The sequence below is a fragment of the Triticum dicoccoides genome, chromosome 2A (genome assembly GCF_002162155.2).
Source record: "Triticum dicoccoides isolate Atlit2015 ecotype Zavitan chromosome 2A, WEW_v2.0, whole genome shotgun sequence".
NCBI classification, from domain to species: Eukaryota; Viridiplantae; Streptophyta; class Magnoliopsida; order Poales; family Poaceae; genus Triticum; species Triticum dicoccoides.
The window spans coordinates 364,554,406-364,570,159 of record NC_041382.1 but is presented as its reverse complement, the minus strand read 5'-3'; the positions used below and the strand labels follow the sequence as shown (position 1 = coordinate 364,570,159).

Below are 15,754 nucleotides of genomic sequence, written 5' to 3'. Positions count from 1 at the left end.
GCAGTAGCGAAGGAATCGCTCGATCGGGTTCAGCTAACAGCCATCGATTGATCGCTCGGGTTCAGTAACGCGTAGCCTGCAGTGCAATCGCTCGGGTTCAGTTAGAGCCCAACGCCTCGCTTGGGTTCAGTTTGAGCCAATGCCTCGCACACACACGCGTACGTGTACGAGAGAAACACGCATCGCTCGGCCCCCGACCTCCCATCGTAACCTTGAACTCCCCGAAATTTTCGTCGCCCTCGCTTCTACCACGGTTTTTTCCATCATGGACGGCCCAAAGAATGTCATGTAGCTGCGTCTCCGGCCCGCCCAGGACGAAAAGCCAATTTTCTGTAATGATTTTTTGTCATAGAAGTAGGAGCCCACCACATCTATGATGATACTTGGTTTTGTCACAATTATCGTCATAGAAGTGTCATGTGTATGACAGAAAAAAATTTCATTCGGCCCAAAATGTCACGGATGTGTCTTTTTTTTGTAGTGTCCCCTCCCCCACCTCCGCGCGTCGATCCATCCAGGCGCCCCCGCGGCCAGGCAGATGGTTTGTCTCCCTACAGGCGCCAGATCTCGCTCGGCGGGCCACAAATCTGGGTCGGGTCTCCGCCTAGAGAGGGCGTGCGGAGGGGATGGCGCTCTCGGGTATGCGGGGGCTATCGGTCTTCATCAGCGACATCCGCAATTGCCACAACAAGGAGCAGGAGTGCCTCCACGTCGACAAGGATCTCGGCAACATCCGCACCCGATTCAAGAATGAAAAGGTACTCCCCTTCCCTTCCCTTCCCTCCCCACATTTCACGATCTGGGCGGCGGCCACCACTCGAGGAGTTCAGGCCTGCTTCCGCCCGACAAGAATTTGCGGAGCTGGGAATTATGTTTGATGAGTCATCGTCGTCCTAGACTCCTACTAGTACTCTCGAAATGTTTGGTTTGATGGTAGCTATTGTGTGCTCTGCTATGCAATGTTCAGATGGAAGTATGAAGCAGTGGCGGTAACAATTGTCCCAAGTAGTTTTGGGTTGGAATTGAGGTGCTGGGGGCAAACATTGTGAAGCTCATAGCCTTGGGTTGAGTCATTGGCACCTGCTAACAGTTTATTGTACAATTACCTCCTAAACTCATAGTCAAAGGTCCGCCCCCTTTAGAGATAATGGCTGCAAACTGCACTATCGGGTTGTGATGCCATAAGCTAATCTCTAGAAATGAAATTACCACATGTTGATGTGATCCTTATTGGTCAAATTTGTATATTGAATTTATTGCACTATTTGCTTGGTGTGAAGTATCCAGTAAAATTTATATTCATGTTCCACACCACTGTCTACACATTTACTTAGTAACATGTACTTCTACACTTCTGTTATGCTTCTCTCTTTTGTTTGTACGAGGCGGCCAAGCTGCCTATTTTGTAGTAGTCTGCTTCCATATTGTTTGTATGGAGTCGAGATAATTGTGTTTTCCACTTCATGAATGCTCAACCCCCTTTTGTTACATTATGTCTTTAAGTAGTAAAATTGAGAATGGCAAGCTAAATCTTCAACTAAACTGCTCTTTCATTGTACCACCAATTACTGAAGTTTTCCTATTTACAACATTGCTACATGTGTTTTTGTCTATATAGAATTGCATTCATTTCCTCTTCTTTCAGTAGTTACATGGCTTGAGGTATGTGTATTCTTTTGAATAGGATGCATGGTTCTATGCAAAAGATCTGATCTTGTCGTGGGAAACCATGACCACCTATGGGGCCATCGGCCCCTTTGTGGTTCAGTGGGGGGAAGGGCACATTGCACAAAGAGCGGAGGGCGTAGCACAACACGATAAAGATCACACAGCCAGTTTTACCCAGGTTCGGGCCGCCGCGAGGTGTAAAACCCTACTCCTGCTTTGGTGGATTGAGGAGAGGACCATGCTGGAAAGGCAGCGCTCGAGCCCGGCAGGGCTGCCTTAGGGTGAAAGCAGCTACGCATGTATGAGTGTACAAGGGTCCGAATCCTTTCTAAGGTTGCCATGGCCCTCCTTTCATAGACCAAGGGGTTAACACAATGGAAAATCAGTCATTGTGTACTGATTAAATTGCAAACAATGCTATCATACCTAACTCTGCAGACATGGTAGAGCGCATTAAATGCGCCGCTTAGTGTGACATCATGGCGTGCCCGACAAGGCTTGCCGGGCCGGTCAGCCACCTTCTCTCCTGTCTGCTTGAGACGTCTCTGGACAGGTGTCATCTCGAGGTGATTTCCTTCAGAAGTGGCTGTCATGTGTCAAATAACAACCACTTAGTCACTTGGGGGCTTGACACCACACCAATTGATGACTTGCGTCACTATGAGATGGAGGGATGGAGCCTTGGGGGTAGTCCGCCCTCATCATGCCCGGCAAGCCTGCCGGGATAGCCTTGAGACTTGAATTCTGGGCAATGATGTCTACTACGCAACTTTACTCTTGTAGACACGTGTTGGGCCTCCAAGCACAAAGTTTTGTAGGACGGTAGCAATTTTCCCTCAAGTGGATGACCTAAGGTTTATCGAGGTGTAGGATGAAGATGGTCTCTCTCAAATGACGCTGCAACCAAATACAAGAAATCTCTTGTGTCCCCAACACACCCAACACAATGGCAAATTGTATAGGTGCAATAGTTCGGCGAAGAGATGGTGATAAAAGTGTAATAATGATGGTAGAAATATATTTTTGTAATTTGAATAAATAAACAACAACATGGTAGCAAATAGTAAACAGGCACAAAAACGGTGTTGCAATGCTTAAAAATGAGGCCTAGGGTCCATACTTTCACTAGTGCAATCTCTCAACAATGCTAACATAGTTGGATCATATGACTATCCCTCAAAGTGTAACGAAGAATCACTCCCGAGTTCCGATTAGCGGAGGACAAAAGATAGGAATTGTTTGTAGGGCACGAAACCACCTCAAATCTATTCTTTCCATTCGATCTATTCAAGAGTCCATACTAAAATAACACAAAGCTATTTTTTCCGTTCGATCTATCCTAGAGTACGTACTAAAATAACACCAAAGAAAGTCCATATTCATAATACTCAATCCATCACAAGGAAGTACGAGGGGACCCCAAAGTTTCTATCGGAGAAAAGATAATAAAAACGTGCATCAACCCCTATGCATAGATTACCCCAATATCACCACGGGAATCCGCAAGTTGAGTGCCATAACATATATCAAGTGAATTAATAAGATACCCAATGTCACCTCAAGTATTCATACCGCAAGACATACATCATGTGTTCTCAAATCTGAACATTCAATCCGACATGACAAAACTTCAAAGGGTAAAGATTCAATTCATCACAACAAGAGTATAGAGGGGAGAAACATCATATGATCCATCTATGCTAACAAAGACCATGATATAGATCACGAGAGAGAGAGAGAGAGAGAGATTAAACACATAGCTACTGGTACAAACCCTCAGCCTCGAGGGTGGACTACTCCCTCCTCATCGTGGTGGCTGCTGGGATGAAGAAGATGGGCACCGGAGATGATTGCCCCCTCCGCCAGGGTGCCAAAATGGGTCTAGATTGGTTTTCGGTGGCTACGGAGCCCTGCGGCGGTGGAACTTCTGATCTAGGTTAACCCAGAAGGGTTTCGGAATATTCGGGAATTTATAGTGCAAAGAAAGGGTATGGGAGGCCACCGAGGTGGGCACAACCCACCTGGGCGTGCCAGGGGGTCCTGGCGCACCCTCGTGAGTTGTGCCCCCTAGAGGCACCCCCAGGTGCTGCTTTGGCCCATCGGGAGTCTTCTGGCCCATAAAAAATCCACAAAAAGTTTCGCGGTATGGACTCCGTTTGATATTGATTTTCTGTGATGTAAAAAACAACAAAAAATAGCAAATGGCACTGGGCTCTGGGTCAATAGGTTAGTCCCAAAAAATGATATAAAGTTGCTATAAAATGATTGTAAAACACCCAAGAATGATAATATAACAACATGAATACTTCATAAATTATAGATACGTTGGAGACGTATCATCATCCCCAAGCTTAATTCCTACTCGTCCTCGAGTAGGTAAATGATAAAAGAAATAATTTATGAAGTGCGAATGCTAGTAAAGTGCACAAGTTTGATCAATGATAACTTCAATCACTTTTTCCTAGCATCATAACAACAATTCTTTCTAATAAAATTTCTCATGTTATAGTAGCAACCAATTCACATGTTAAGGTTCAAATAATGAATTCTCTTGGAACCCAACAACCTATGTTCTCAGTCACCAAGCAATTGCAATTCAACTTATTTAACAGAGTTTAAGTAAGAGCTCCACATACTCAACCATCATATAGTCTTCTATGATTGCTAACACTCACCGCGTACACATGAGCAAAATGTTTCATCCGGATACATAGGAAGATAGGGGCTTAATGTTTTGCCTCCCAACATATTCACCACAAGGGTGATGTCAACAATAATAACTCATGCTACCCATATCCAAATGGACATAGGTGCCTAGATCTTTCCTCACCACATGATGCTTGGAAAAGGAGAAAAATAAAGAGGAATAGAGAGAAAAACTTTGACTCTTTGCATAAAAGTAAATACTGAAAAGTAAAAGATAGGTCCTTGACAGAGGGAAGCAGAGGTTTCCATGCGCTTATTTGTTTGTATGCTCAACCCCTTAGTTCAAAAGAACGTCATGTTATATTGCCCCTTGTGATAGCAACCTTTATTATACGGTATGTCACTTTTATTGCTTTAGCATCACAAGATCGTACAATGCTCAATTTTCTCTTACACTAAAAGATCTTACACTTTTAGAAGCAATTTTTATTGCCTTATTGCACCGATGACAACTTACTTGAAGGATCTTGCTCAATCCTTAGGTAGGTATGGTGGACTCTTGAAAATAAGATTTGGGTTTAAGTGTTTTTGGATGCACAAGTAGTATCTCGGTGCGGAATTTTTGGCTAGCAAAGATGGGGGGGGGGGGCAAGCACCACATGTTGAAGGATCTATGACAATATAACTTCTATGTGAATATGAACAAACATAAACCATTACGTTGTCTTCCTTTTCCAACATCAACAATTTTGGCATATAATATTTTGATGGGGGCTCACAATCACAAAAGATTTCCATGATAGTGTATTATATGCGAAAGTTCTCTTCCTTATACTAATTATTCATGAATTGCTTGTATGACCAATATTGTGATTGTCAAGCCTCAAAAGATTTCACTTTCTAAACCCAATGTGAAGCAACAACTAGGCATGATATGATTTCAACTTCATGACATTCAATTTATTCAACAATTTACTCACAGGATATAAGTGAAGCACAAGAGTAAATGATATAAAAAAGAGCTTTGTTGACGGGATGTGAATGTCGCTTACTTGGCCTCTTTGGAAACTATTTGAGGACTATATTTTATTTAAAAACTTTAAGATCTAAGTATCTTATTAAAACATCAATAAAAAATGAAAATAAAATGAATTCTAAGAATAGCACAACTCATGTGAAGAAGCGAAAACTTAGGTTCAACCGATACTAACCGATAATTGTTGAAGAAGAAAGGTGGGATGCCTACCGGGGCTTCCCCAAGCTTAGATGATTGAGACTTCTTGAAATCTTATTTTGGGGTTCCTTGGGCATCCCCAAGCTTGAGATTTTGTGTCTCCTTAATTCCTCTCATATCACGGTTTTCCTAAATCTCAAAAACTTCATCCACACAAAACTCAACAAGAACTCGCGAGATAAGTTAGTACAAACCAATGCAAAAACCTTATCATTCTCTACTGTAGCAAATCACTAAAATTATTATTCAACATTGCATACTAAATGCCTCGGCATATTTAATACTCCTATCCTCAAATAGAATCATGAAACAGGCAAACATATGCAAACATAACAGCGTTCTGCCAAAACAGTACAATCTGTAAAGAATGCAAGAGTATCAATACTTCCCTAACTCCAAAAGTTATGAAAATTTACCACACTGTAGAAAATTTATTAGAGATTATTTTGCAAAAAGTTTCAACGTTTTATCACATTATGAGTTTTCTAGGGAATTTTTGCAACAACTTTAAACTTTATATTTTCAAACAGCAACATGTATACTTACAAAATAAGGATGGCAAAGGCTATCATTGCCACTTTTATCGAAATAAAGGATGCAAAACATTATTATAAATAACATCAAGCAAATCCTAACAAAAAAAATTGACGCTCCAAGCAAAACACATATCATGTGACGAATGAAACATAACTCCAAGTGAGGTTACCGATAATGTTGGAGACGAAAGAGGGGATGCCTTCCGGGGCATCCCCAAGCTTAGTTGCTTGGATATTACTTGAATATTTCCTTGGGGTTGCCTTGGGCATCCCCAATATTAGGTTCTTGTCACTCCTTATTCTCCTCATATCGATATCTCACCCAAAACTTGAAACTTCAATCACACAAAACTTAACGGAACTTTGTGAGATATGTTAGTATGATAAAGAGCAAAGCATTCCACTTTTGGTACTGCCAAAGACAACATTCATAATTTTTCTCACACAATGGATACTGTAGCATATCATTTCCACAATGTATATTGAGCAATATAAGCCATGGAAATTAGAAAACAAGCAAACTATGCATTGAAAACAGAATCTGTCAGAAACAGAACAGTCTGTAGTAATCTATACTCAAACTATACTTCTGCTACTCCAAAAATTATGAAAAATTAGGAAAACCTGAGAAATTTGTATATTAATCTTCGGGAAAAGTAATCAGCATTTTATCACGCTTCTGTTAAAAATGATAATTGTTTTCCTGAGCACAAAAGTTTCTGTTTTTCAGCAAGATCAAATCAACTATCACCCTAAGCCATCCCAAAGGTATTACTTGGCACTTTATTGAAACAAAAGCTATAAAACATGATTACTACAGTAGAATAATCATGTGAACACACAAAAATAGTAGGTAAAAGTGTTGGGTTGTGTGACGCCATGAGATCGATGCGCCAGGTGTCTTCCAGTTATTCGTTGTTGTTGCCTTGTCATTTGTTTGCATGTTGCATCTTGCCATGTCATCATCCACATTGCGTCATCATGTTTTTAAAACTTGCATCCGTCCCGGTCTCTTAGTTCCTTCCGTTGTCCATTCTGAGCTCACACACACTTGCATGCGCCCGCAACACGTCCGAAATATTATTTTATAAGTGGCAAAAAATGTTCTCGGAATGGGTTGAAAGTTGGCATGCGGTGTTGTCATGTTGTCAGTAGGCCGCCTGCCAAGTTTCATCGCATTCAGAGTCCGTTTGATGCCCCAATGATTAACTATAGCGACATTATAGTCGGTCTATCATCGGACGTTCCAGTCTCCGGAAACGGTTGCCGGGCTGCTTTTCCGTCTCTCTCCTCTCAGCCTAACCCTCCTCACATCCAGAGCCGTCCGATTGTTATCGGAGGGCCCCGAAACCCCTCCTAACCACCTGACCCCCTCCTTGCATTAGTGCATCAAACCCCTCGCACGCGTCCGAAAGTTGTCCCGAACCCGACCCAGGCAGTCATCACCATTGGGTCCGGATCATCCCCAAACATCTACAAAACATCTCCGTTTTTCTTTTTGGACTCCCTACCTATTTGTTTCTCGACCGTCCGATTACGATCGGAGGGACGAGGTAGCCCCTACCCAAAGATCCGTATTCCATACATAAACAGATCAACCCTAATTTCTAGGGGAGATGTCCCATCCATCCCCACGCCGCCGCCACTCTCCCCATCGAGATCCAAAACCAGCCAAACCAGCACTCCTCCTTTCTCTTCCTCCTTGGGAACTCCTCCCGATCCATCCATCCAGCGCCCAATCCCCTCGCAGCCTCCACCTTCTCCTCGTTTTCCCCTCCTGTCCAACCACCATCGCCGCCCAAATCCTACAGGAGCCCGAGCTCCTCTGCCCGTCGCTCCTCTCCTGCAGCCGCCTGAGCACCGGCCAGCTCGCTGGAGCAGACCACTGATGCCCGAGCCTCCCCTTGCGCTACCTCCTTCTTTCCCTTCTTCTTTCCCTGTCTCATCTCTCTCTCTCGTTCTCTGCATGTTCGAACAGGAGACCATGGAGCCGCTGTCTTCAAGCCGTCGACTGGCCAAAGCTTCAACGCCGGCCAAGATCTTCTCTAGTCCTTGAACCGCGAGGGATTTCCGCATTGCGTGTGCTTCCCGTCCGTCGTCGTCAATGCCTGCATCTGCCTCGCCCCTCGCCAGCAAGTTGTCGCCGCGCCTGGCCCCTGCCGCGCTGGGTACCCCGTGTCCTCAAGCCGGTCCCCTGCCGCCTCGTCCGCCACGTCACCAGCCAGTTCTCCGAGCAGAGCCGCCAGGACCCTCCAACTCCGCCCTCATGGTCGTGTCGCTCCTCTGCTTCTAGCATCGTCCGTGCACCAAGTTCTACCGATGTCTCGTCCAAATCCGCGTCCTCGTCGGATCTCGCCGGCGCCGGTGCATCTCTGCGGTCGGACCTCCCCAAGCCCTCATCACCGGCCTCCACTGCTTCTATGTGCCGGAACAACGACGACCGGCGCCAAGTTTCCCTGCCTCTCTCCCCTATTTTCACTGCTCGAACCGCTGCTGCTTGCTTTGCGTTGACTAGCGCCCCGCCAGCAACAAGTCATCGGCCTCTAGAGCTGCTACCCGCAAGCCCACCTCCTCTGCCGAGCTGGGCCAAGGCCCACTGGGTGAGGCCACCCCCAGCGCCCCACCTATTGGGCTAGTCAATTCTAGCCCGTTATGTTTTTTCCTATTCCAGCGATTTTAGCTATTAATCCTGAGTAAACAGTTTTTACAGAAAAGTCCCCCTACATCATGCATATCATATCTCATGATCCGTGCATCGGTTTAAAATGAATTATATATGAAATATGACTAGAATTTCATCTAGTTTCATAATATCCAACTTTCAATCATGTTTAAAAGGATGTTTGCTTTAATTTGCTTAAATAACATGCTAAAATGCTTTATTTCATAACCTAATAACCGTAGCTCCAAACCTAATAAACTTTATATGTAAATGGGGTAGAAAAATGCCTAGTTTAACATGGTGGTTTTACTTTGCATGTTTAACAACTCTAAAATATGGTTTAGGTCAGAACAGTACCAAATCATTAATATGCACATGAGGATTTTCCGGACTTGTTGCTTGTTGTTCCGGCCTCATTTAAACTTGCCTAGAGAGGTAGTTTTACTTTTCTTCATCCCATGCCATGCTAAACAACATTTAATATTGTTGAGTACATAAACGAGATCGAACTAAATAAATCATATGGTGTTTCGTCAATATGCAACTTGTTGCATATTGAGCTCCACTTAATTTGTAGGATTGCTTGTGCACTTTGCCATGCCATGCCTCTTAAATCGGACATGCATCATAATTGCTTGTGCATCATGCCATGTTTATGTGGTGGTTGTTTACTGCATCGCTTGCTTTCTTTCCGGGTTGCTTCTCGTGTTAGCTTCGGTTTCATTCCGGAGTTGTGAGGATCCATTCTACTTCGTCTGTTTGTCTTCTTCATGGACTCGTTCTTCTTCCTTGCAGGATCTCAGGCAAGATGACCATACCCTCGAAATCACTTCTATCTTTGCTTGCTAGTTGCTCTCTCTATTGCTATGCCGCGATACCTACCACTTGCTTTATCATGCCTCCCATTTTGCCATGTTAGCCTCTAACCCACCTTTCCTAGCAAACCGTTGTTTGGCTATGTTACCGCTTTGCTCAACCCCTCTTATAGCGTTGCTAGTTGCAGGTGAAGATGAAGTTTGTTCCATGTTGGAACATGGATATGTTGGGATATCACAATATCTCTTATTTTAATTAATGCATCTATATACTTGGTAAAGGGTGGAAGGCTCCGCCTTATGCCTGGTGTTCTGTTCCACTCTTGCCGCCCTAGTTTCCGTCATACCGGTGTTATGTTCCTTGATTTTGCGTTCCTTACACGGTTGGGCGTTATGGGGACCCCTTGACAGTTCGCCTTGAATAAAACTCCTCCAGCAAGGCCCAACCTTAGTTTTACCATTTGCCTCACCACCACCTACTTTTCCCTTGGGAGTTGCTCTCTCGAGGGTCATCTTTATTTTAAGCCCCCCTGGGCCAGTGCTTGTCTAAGTGTTGGTCCGAACTAGAGTCCTTTGCAGCGCCACCTCGGGGAAACTTGAGGGTTGGTTTTAGTTGTATGGAGCGCTCATCCGGTGTTGCCTTGATCTATTCAAGAGTCCGTACTAAAATGACACAAAGCTATTTTTTCCGTTCGATCTATCCTAGAGTCTGTACTAAGATAAGACCAAAGCAAGTCCATATTCATAATACTCAATCCATCACAAGGAACTACGAGGGGACCCCAAAGTTTCTATCGGAGAAAAGATAATAAAAACATGCATCAACCCCTATGCATAGATTACCCTAATATCACCGCGGGAAGCCGCAAGTTGAGTGCCATAACATATATCAAGTGAATCAATAAGATAACCCAATGTCACCTCAAGTATTCATACCGCAAGACATACATCATGTTTTCTCAAATATGAACATTCAATCCGACATGATAAAACTTCAAAGGGTAAAGATTCAATTCATCACAACAAGAGTATAGAGGGGAGAAACATCATACGACCCTGAAGGAAATATGCCCTAGAGGCAATAATAAAGTTGTTATTTATATTTCCTTATATCATGATAAATGTTTATTATTCATGCTAGAATTGTATTAGCCGGAAACTTAGTACATGTGTGAATACATAGAGAAAACAAAGTGTCCCTAGTATGCCTCTACTTGACTAGCTCGTTAATCAAAGATGGTTAAGTTTCCTAACCATAGCCATGTGTTGTCATTTGGTGAACGAGATCACATCATTAGGAGAATGATGTGAGGGACAAGACCCATCCGTTAGCTTAGCATAATGATCGTTAAGTTTTATTGCTATTGCTTTCTTCATGACTTATACATATTCCTCTGACTATGAGATTATGCAACTCCCAAATACCGGAGGAACACTTTGTGTGCTATCAAACATCACAACGTAACTAGGTGATTATAAAGATGATCTACAGGTGCTTCCGAAGGTTTTTGTTGGGTTGGCATTGATCGAGATTAGGATTTGTCACTCCGTGTATCGGAGAGGTATCTCCGAGTCCTCTCGGTAATGCACATCACTATAAGCCTTGCAAGCAATGTGAGTAATGAGTTAGTTGCTGGATGATGCATTACAGAATGAGTAAAGAGACTTGCTGGTAATGAGATTGAACTAGGTACGATGATACCGACGATCGAATCTCGAGCAAGTAACATACCTATGACAAAGGGAATGGCGTATGTTGTTATGCGATTTGACCGATAAAAGATCTTCGTAGAATATGTAGGAGCCAATATGAGAATCCAGGTTCTGCTATTGGTTATGGATTGGAGATGTGTCTTGGTCATGTCTACATAGTTCTTGAACCCATAGGGTACGCACGCTTAACGTTCGATGACGATTTATTTTATGAGTTATGTGATTTGATGATTGAAGTTTGTTCGGAGTGCCGGATGAGATCACGGACATGACGAGGAGTCTCGAAATGGTCGAGAGGTAAAGATCGATATATTGGAAGGCTATATTCGGACATCGAAATGGTTCCGAGTGATTCAGGTATTTTTCGGAGTACCGGAGAGTTACGGGAATTTGCCGGGGGAAGTTCTTTTTTTTGTGGGAGAATTTGCCGAGGGAAGTTAATGGGCCTTATTGGGCTTTAGTGGAGAGAGGGAAGAAGGGCCCCGAGGTGGCACGCGCCTACCCCTGCCCAAACCGAATTGGACAAGGGGTGGGGGCGCCCCCCCCCCTTTCCTTCTGCCTCTCCCTCCTTTGCTTCTTTCCTACTCCGAAAAGGAAAGGGAATCCTACTAGGACTTGGGAGTCCTAGTAGGACTCCCTACACTTGGTGTGCCCCTAGGAGGGCCGGCCTCTCTCCCTCCCTCTTTTATATACGTGGGCAGGGGCACCCCAAAGGCACACGAAGCCTTCTCTTAGCCGTGTGCGGTGCCCCCCTCCACAATTACACACCTCGGTCATATTGTCATAGTGCTTAGGCGGAGCCCTGCACCGGTAAATTCATCATCACCGTTACCACTCCATCGTGCTGATGGAACTCTCCCTCGTCCTCAACTGGATCAACAGATCGAGGGACGTCATCGAGCTGAACGTGTGCTGAATGCGGAGGTGTCGTACGTTCGGTGCTTGGATCGGTTGGATCACGAAGACGTTCGACTACATCAACCGTGTTATTAAACGCTTCTGCTTTTGGTCTACGAGGGTACGTGGACACACTCTCCCGTCTTGTTGCTATGCTTCTCCTAGATAGATCATGCGTGATCGTAGGTAATTTTTTTGAAATACTGCGTTCCCCAACAGTGGCATCCAAGCCAGGTCTATGCATAGATGTTATATGCACGAGTAGAACACAAAGTGTTGTGGGCGATAATAGTCATACTGCTTACCACCAACGTCTTACTTTGATTCGGCGGTATTGTTGGATGAAGCAGTCCGGACCGACATTACGTGACCGCGTTCATGAGAGTGGTTCTACCGACGTGCTTCACACACAGGTGGATAGCGGGTGTCTGTTTCTCCAACCTTAGTTGAACCGAGTTTGACTACGACCGGTCCTTGTTGAAGGTTGAGACAACACACTTGATGAAAAGTCATTGTGGTTTTGATGCGTAGGTAAGAACGATTCTTGCTAGAAGCACGTAGTAGCCACGTAAAACTTGCAATAACAAAGTAGAGGACGTCTAACTTGTTTTTGCAGGGCTTGTTGTGATGTGATATGGTCAAGACATGATGCGATATAATTTGTTGTATGAGATGATCATGTTTTGTTGAAGTTATCGGCAACTGGCAGGAGCCTTATGGTTGTCTCTTTATTGCATAAGATGCAAGCGCCATATAATTGCTTTACTTTATCGCTATGCGATAGCAATAGTTGCAAAAGCAATAGTTGGCGAGACGACCATGTGATGACACATTGATAGAGATCAAGATGATGGAGATCATGGTGTCATGCCGGTGACGATGATGGTCATGACGGTACTTTGGAGATGGAGATCAAAGGCACAAGATGATAATGGTCATATCATGTCACATATTTTGATTGCATGTGATGTTTATCTTTTATGCATCTTATTTTGCTTAGTACGGCGGTAGCATTATAAGATGAACCCTCACTAAATTTCAAGGTACAAGTGTTCTCCCTGAGTATGCACCATTGCTATAGTTCGCCGTGCCGAGACACCATCTGATGATCGGGTGTGATAAGCTCTACGTTCACATACAACGGGTGCAAGCCAGTTTTGCACGTGCAGAATACTCGGGTTAAACTTGACGAGCCTAGCATATGTAGATATGGCCTTGGAACAATAAGACCGAAAGGTCGAACATGAATCATATAGTATATATGATCAACATAGTGATGTTCACCATTGAAAACTACTCCATCTCACGTGATGATCGGACATGGTTTAGTTGATATGGATCACGTGATCATTTAGATGACTAGAGGGATGTCTATCTAAGTGGGAGTTCTTAAGTAATATGATTAATTGAACTTTAATTTATCATGAACTTAGTCCTGATAGTTTTTGAATATATATGTTGTAGATCAATAGCTTGCGATGTAGCTCCCTGTTTTATTTTTGACATGTTCCTAGAGAAAAATAAGTTGAAAGATAATAGTAGCAATGATGCAGACTAGGTCCGTGTTCTAAGGATTATTCTCATTGCTGCACATAAGAATTATGTCTTTGATGCACCGCTAGGTGACATACCTATTGCAGGAGCAGATGCAGACGTTATGAACGTTTGGCAAGCTCGGTATGATGACTACTTGATAGTTTAGTGCACCATGCTTTACGGCTTAGAACCGGGACTTCAAAAACGTTTTGAACGCCACAGAGCATATAAGATGTTCCAAGAGCTGATATTGGTATCTCAGACTCATGCCTGAGTCGAGAGGTATGATACCTTTGACAAGTACTTTACCCACAAGATGGAGGAGAATAGCTCAGCTAGTGAGCATGTGCTCAGAATGTCTGGGTACTACATTCGCTTGAATCAAGTGGGAGTTAATCTTCTAGATGAGATAGTGATTGACTAAGTTCTCTAGTCACTATCACAAAGTTATTAGAACTTCGTGATGAACTATAATATGCAGGGGATAACGAAAATGATTCCCAATCTCTTTGCGATGCTGAAACCAGCGAAGGTAGAAATCAAGAAAAGCATCAAGTGTTGATGGTTGACAAGACCACTGGTTTCAAGTAAAAGGGCAAGGGAAAGGAAGCGAACTTCAAGAAGAATGGCAAGCAAGTTGCCACTCGCATGAAGAAGCCCAAAGCTAGACCCAAGCCTGAAACTGAGTGCTTCTACTGCAAAGGAAATGGCCACTGGATGCGGAACTTCCCCAAATACTTGGCGGATAAGAAGGATGGCAAAGTGAATAATATATATATATATATATATATGATATACATGTTATTTATGTGTACTTTACTAGTGTTCATAGTAGCCCCTCGGTATTTGATACTAGTTCAGTTGCTATGATCAGTAACTTGAAACAAGAGTTACAAAATGAACAGAGAGTAGTTGAGGGCGAGGTGACGATGTGTGTTGGAAGTGATTCCAAGGTTGATAAGATCACCATCACACACTCCCTTTACCTTCGAGATTAGTGTTGAACCTAAAATGAATGTTATTTGGTGTTTGCGTTGAGCATAATATGAGTGATCATGTTTATTGCAATACGGTTATTCATTTAAGTTAAAGAATAATTGTTATTCTGTTTACATGAATAAAACCTTCCGTGGTCATACACCCAAGGTGAATGGTTTATTGAATCTCGATCGTAGTGATACATATATTCTTTACTATTTATCTGTTATTCTGCTCTAGTGTTTATCTGGGATTTATTTTGCTTGTTAAGGCAAAACGGTGTCTTGACTCTCAAGAATAGTGCATGTGAATATACATGTAGATAAAGATAGAGATAGCAATGAACTGGATGCATAGTCAAACAAAAAACTTGTGACTTGTTCTCGTAGGCTAACTAACCAAGTCATAGGATCTAACACGAGAGCGGATAAACACCGCGCCCCCGTCGTGTCTATCTATATAAGATAATCCCTCGATCTCAACCGCCTCCCAAATCTCAATTGCTTTGGCTCTCTCTCCCTCCCTTTCACCGCGTGCACCGTCCAATCCAAACCAATCCCAAGTCCCCACCCACTCGCGGCGAGCAAAGCAAGATGATTTCCCCGGATGCGGCCCGTAACATCGTCGGCAATGTCCTGCAGCCTCTTCCTCTCCCCTGTTAAGCCGCCGCCGCCATGCCCCTCGTCCTCTTGTCTGGTCTACTCTCTATGGAAGGTGGTTGGTAATTAGGGTTTGATTCTGATGAGGGGGCACTTGCTTTTTGCTTGTACATGTGCAGGCCGACGTTCTGGCGGATCATCAAGAACAAGGACGTGGAGGAGTTCAAGTCAAACCTGTACCTAGCGACGCTACTCAACTGCATGCTCTGGGTGTTCTACGACATCCTCTGCGTCATATTCGGCTCTGCAATGTACACCTGCCCGCTCACCATCATGGTACGTACCCATCAATCCCGCTCTTGATCCACGTGCATAGATGTCTTTTTAGATCTACATTGGTAGATGTTAGTGATATTGTTGGGGAATAGGCGTGCATTCCCCTTCGGTTGGTGGCAGAGGTGATGTTGTTG

The 15,754-nt window shown here is 43.7% G+C and overlaps 1 protein-coding gene across 1 annotated transcript in view; it reads left to right on the top strand.

Moving 5' to 3' along the window:
• The first annotated feature begins 626 nt into the window (after positions 1-626).
• LOC119357851 (bidirectional sugar transporter SWEET7a-like) overlaps positions 627-15,754 on the top strand; it is a 28,655-nt gene continuing 13,527 nt past the window's right edge. Inside the window, exons 1-3 of the mRNA XM_037624658.1 lie at positions 627-758; positions 1,685-1,767; positions 15,464-15,620. Coding sequence (XP_037480555.1) covers positions 627-758; positions 1,685-1,767; positions 15,464-15,620 — 372 coding nt within the window. The remainder of the gene's footprint in view (positions 759-1,684; positions 1,768-15,463; positions 15,621-15,754) is intronic.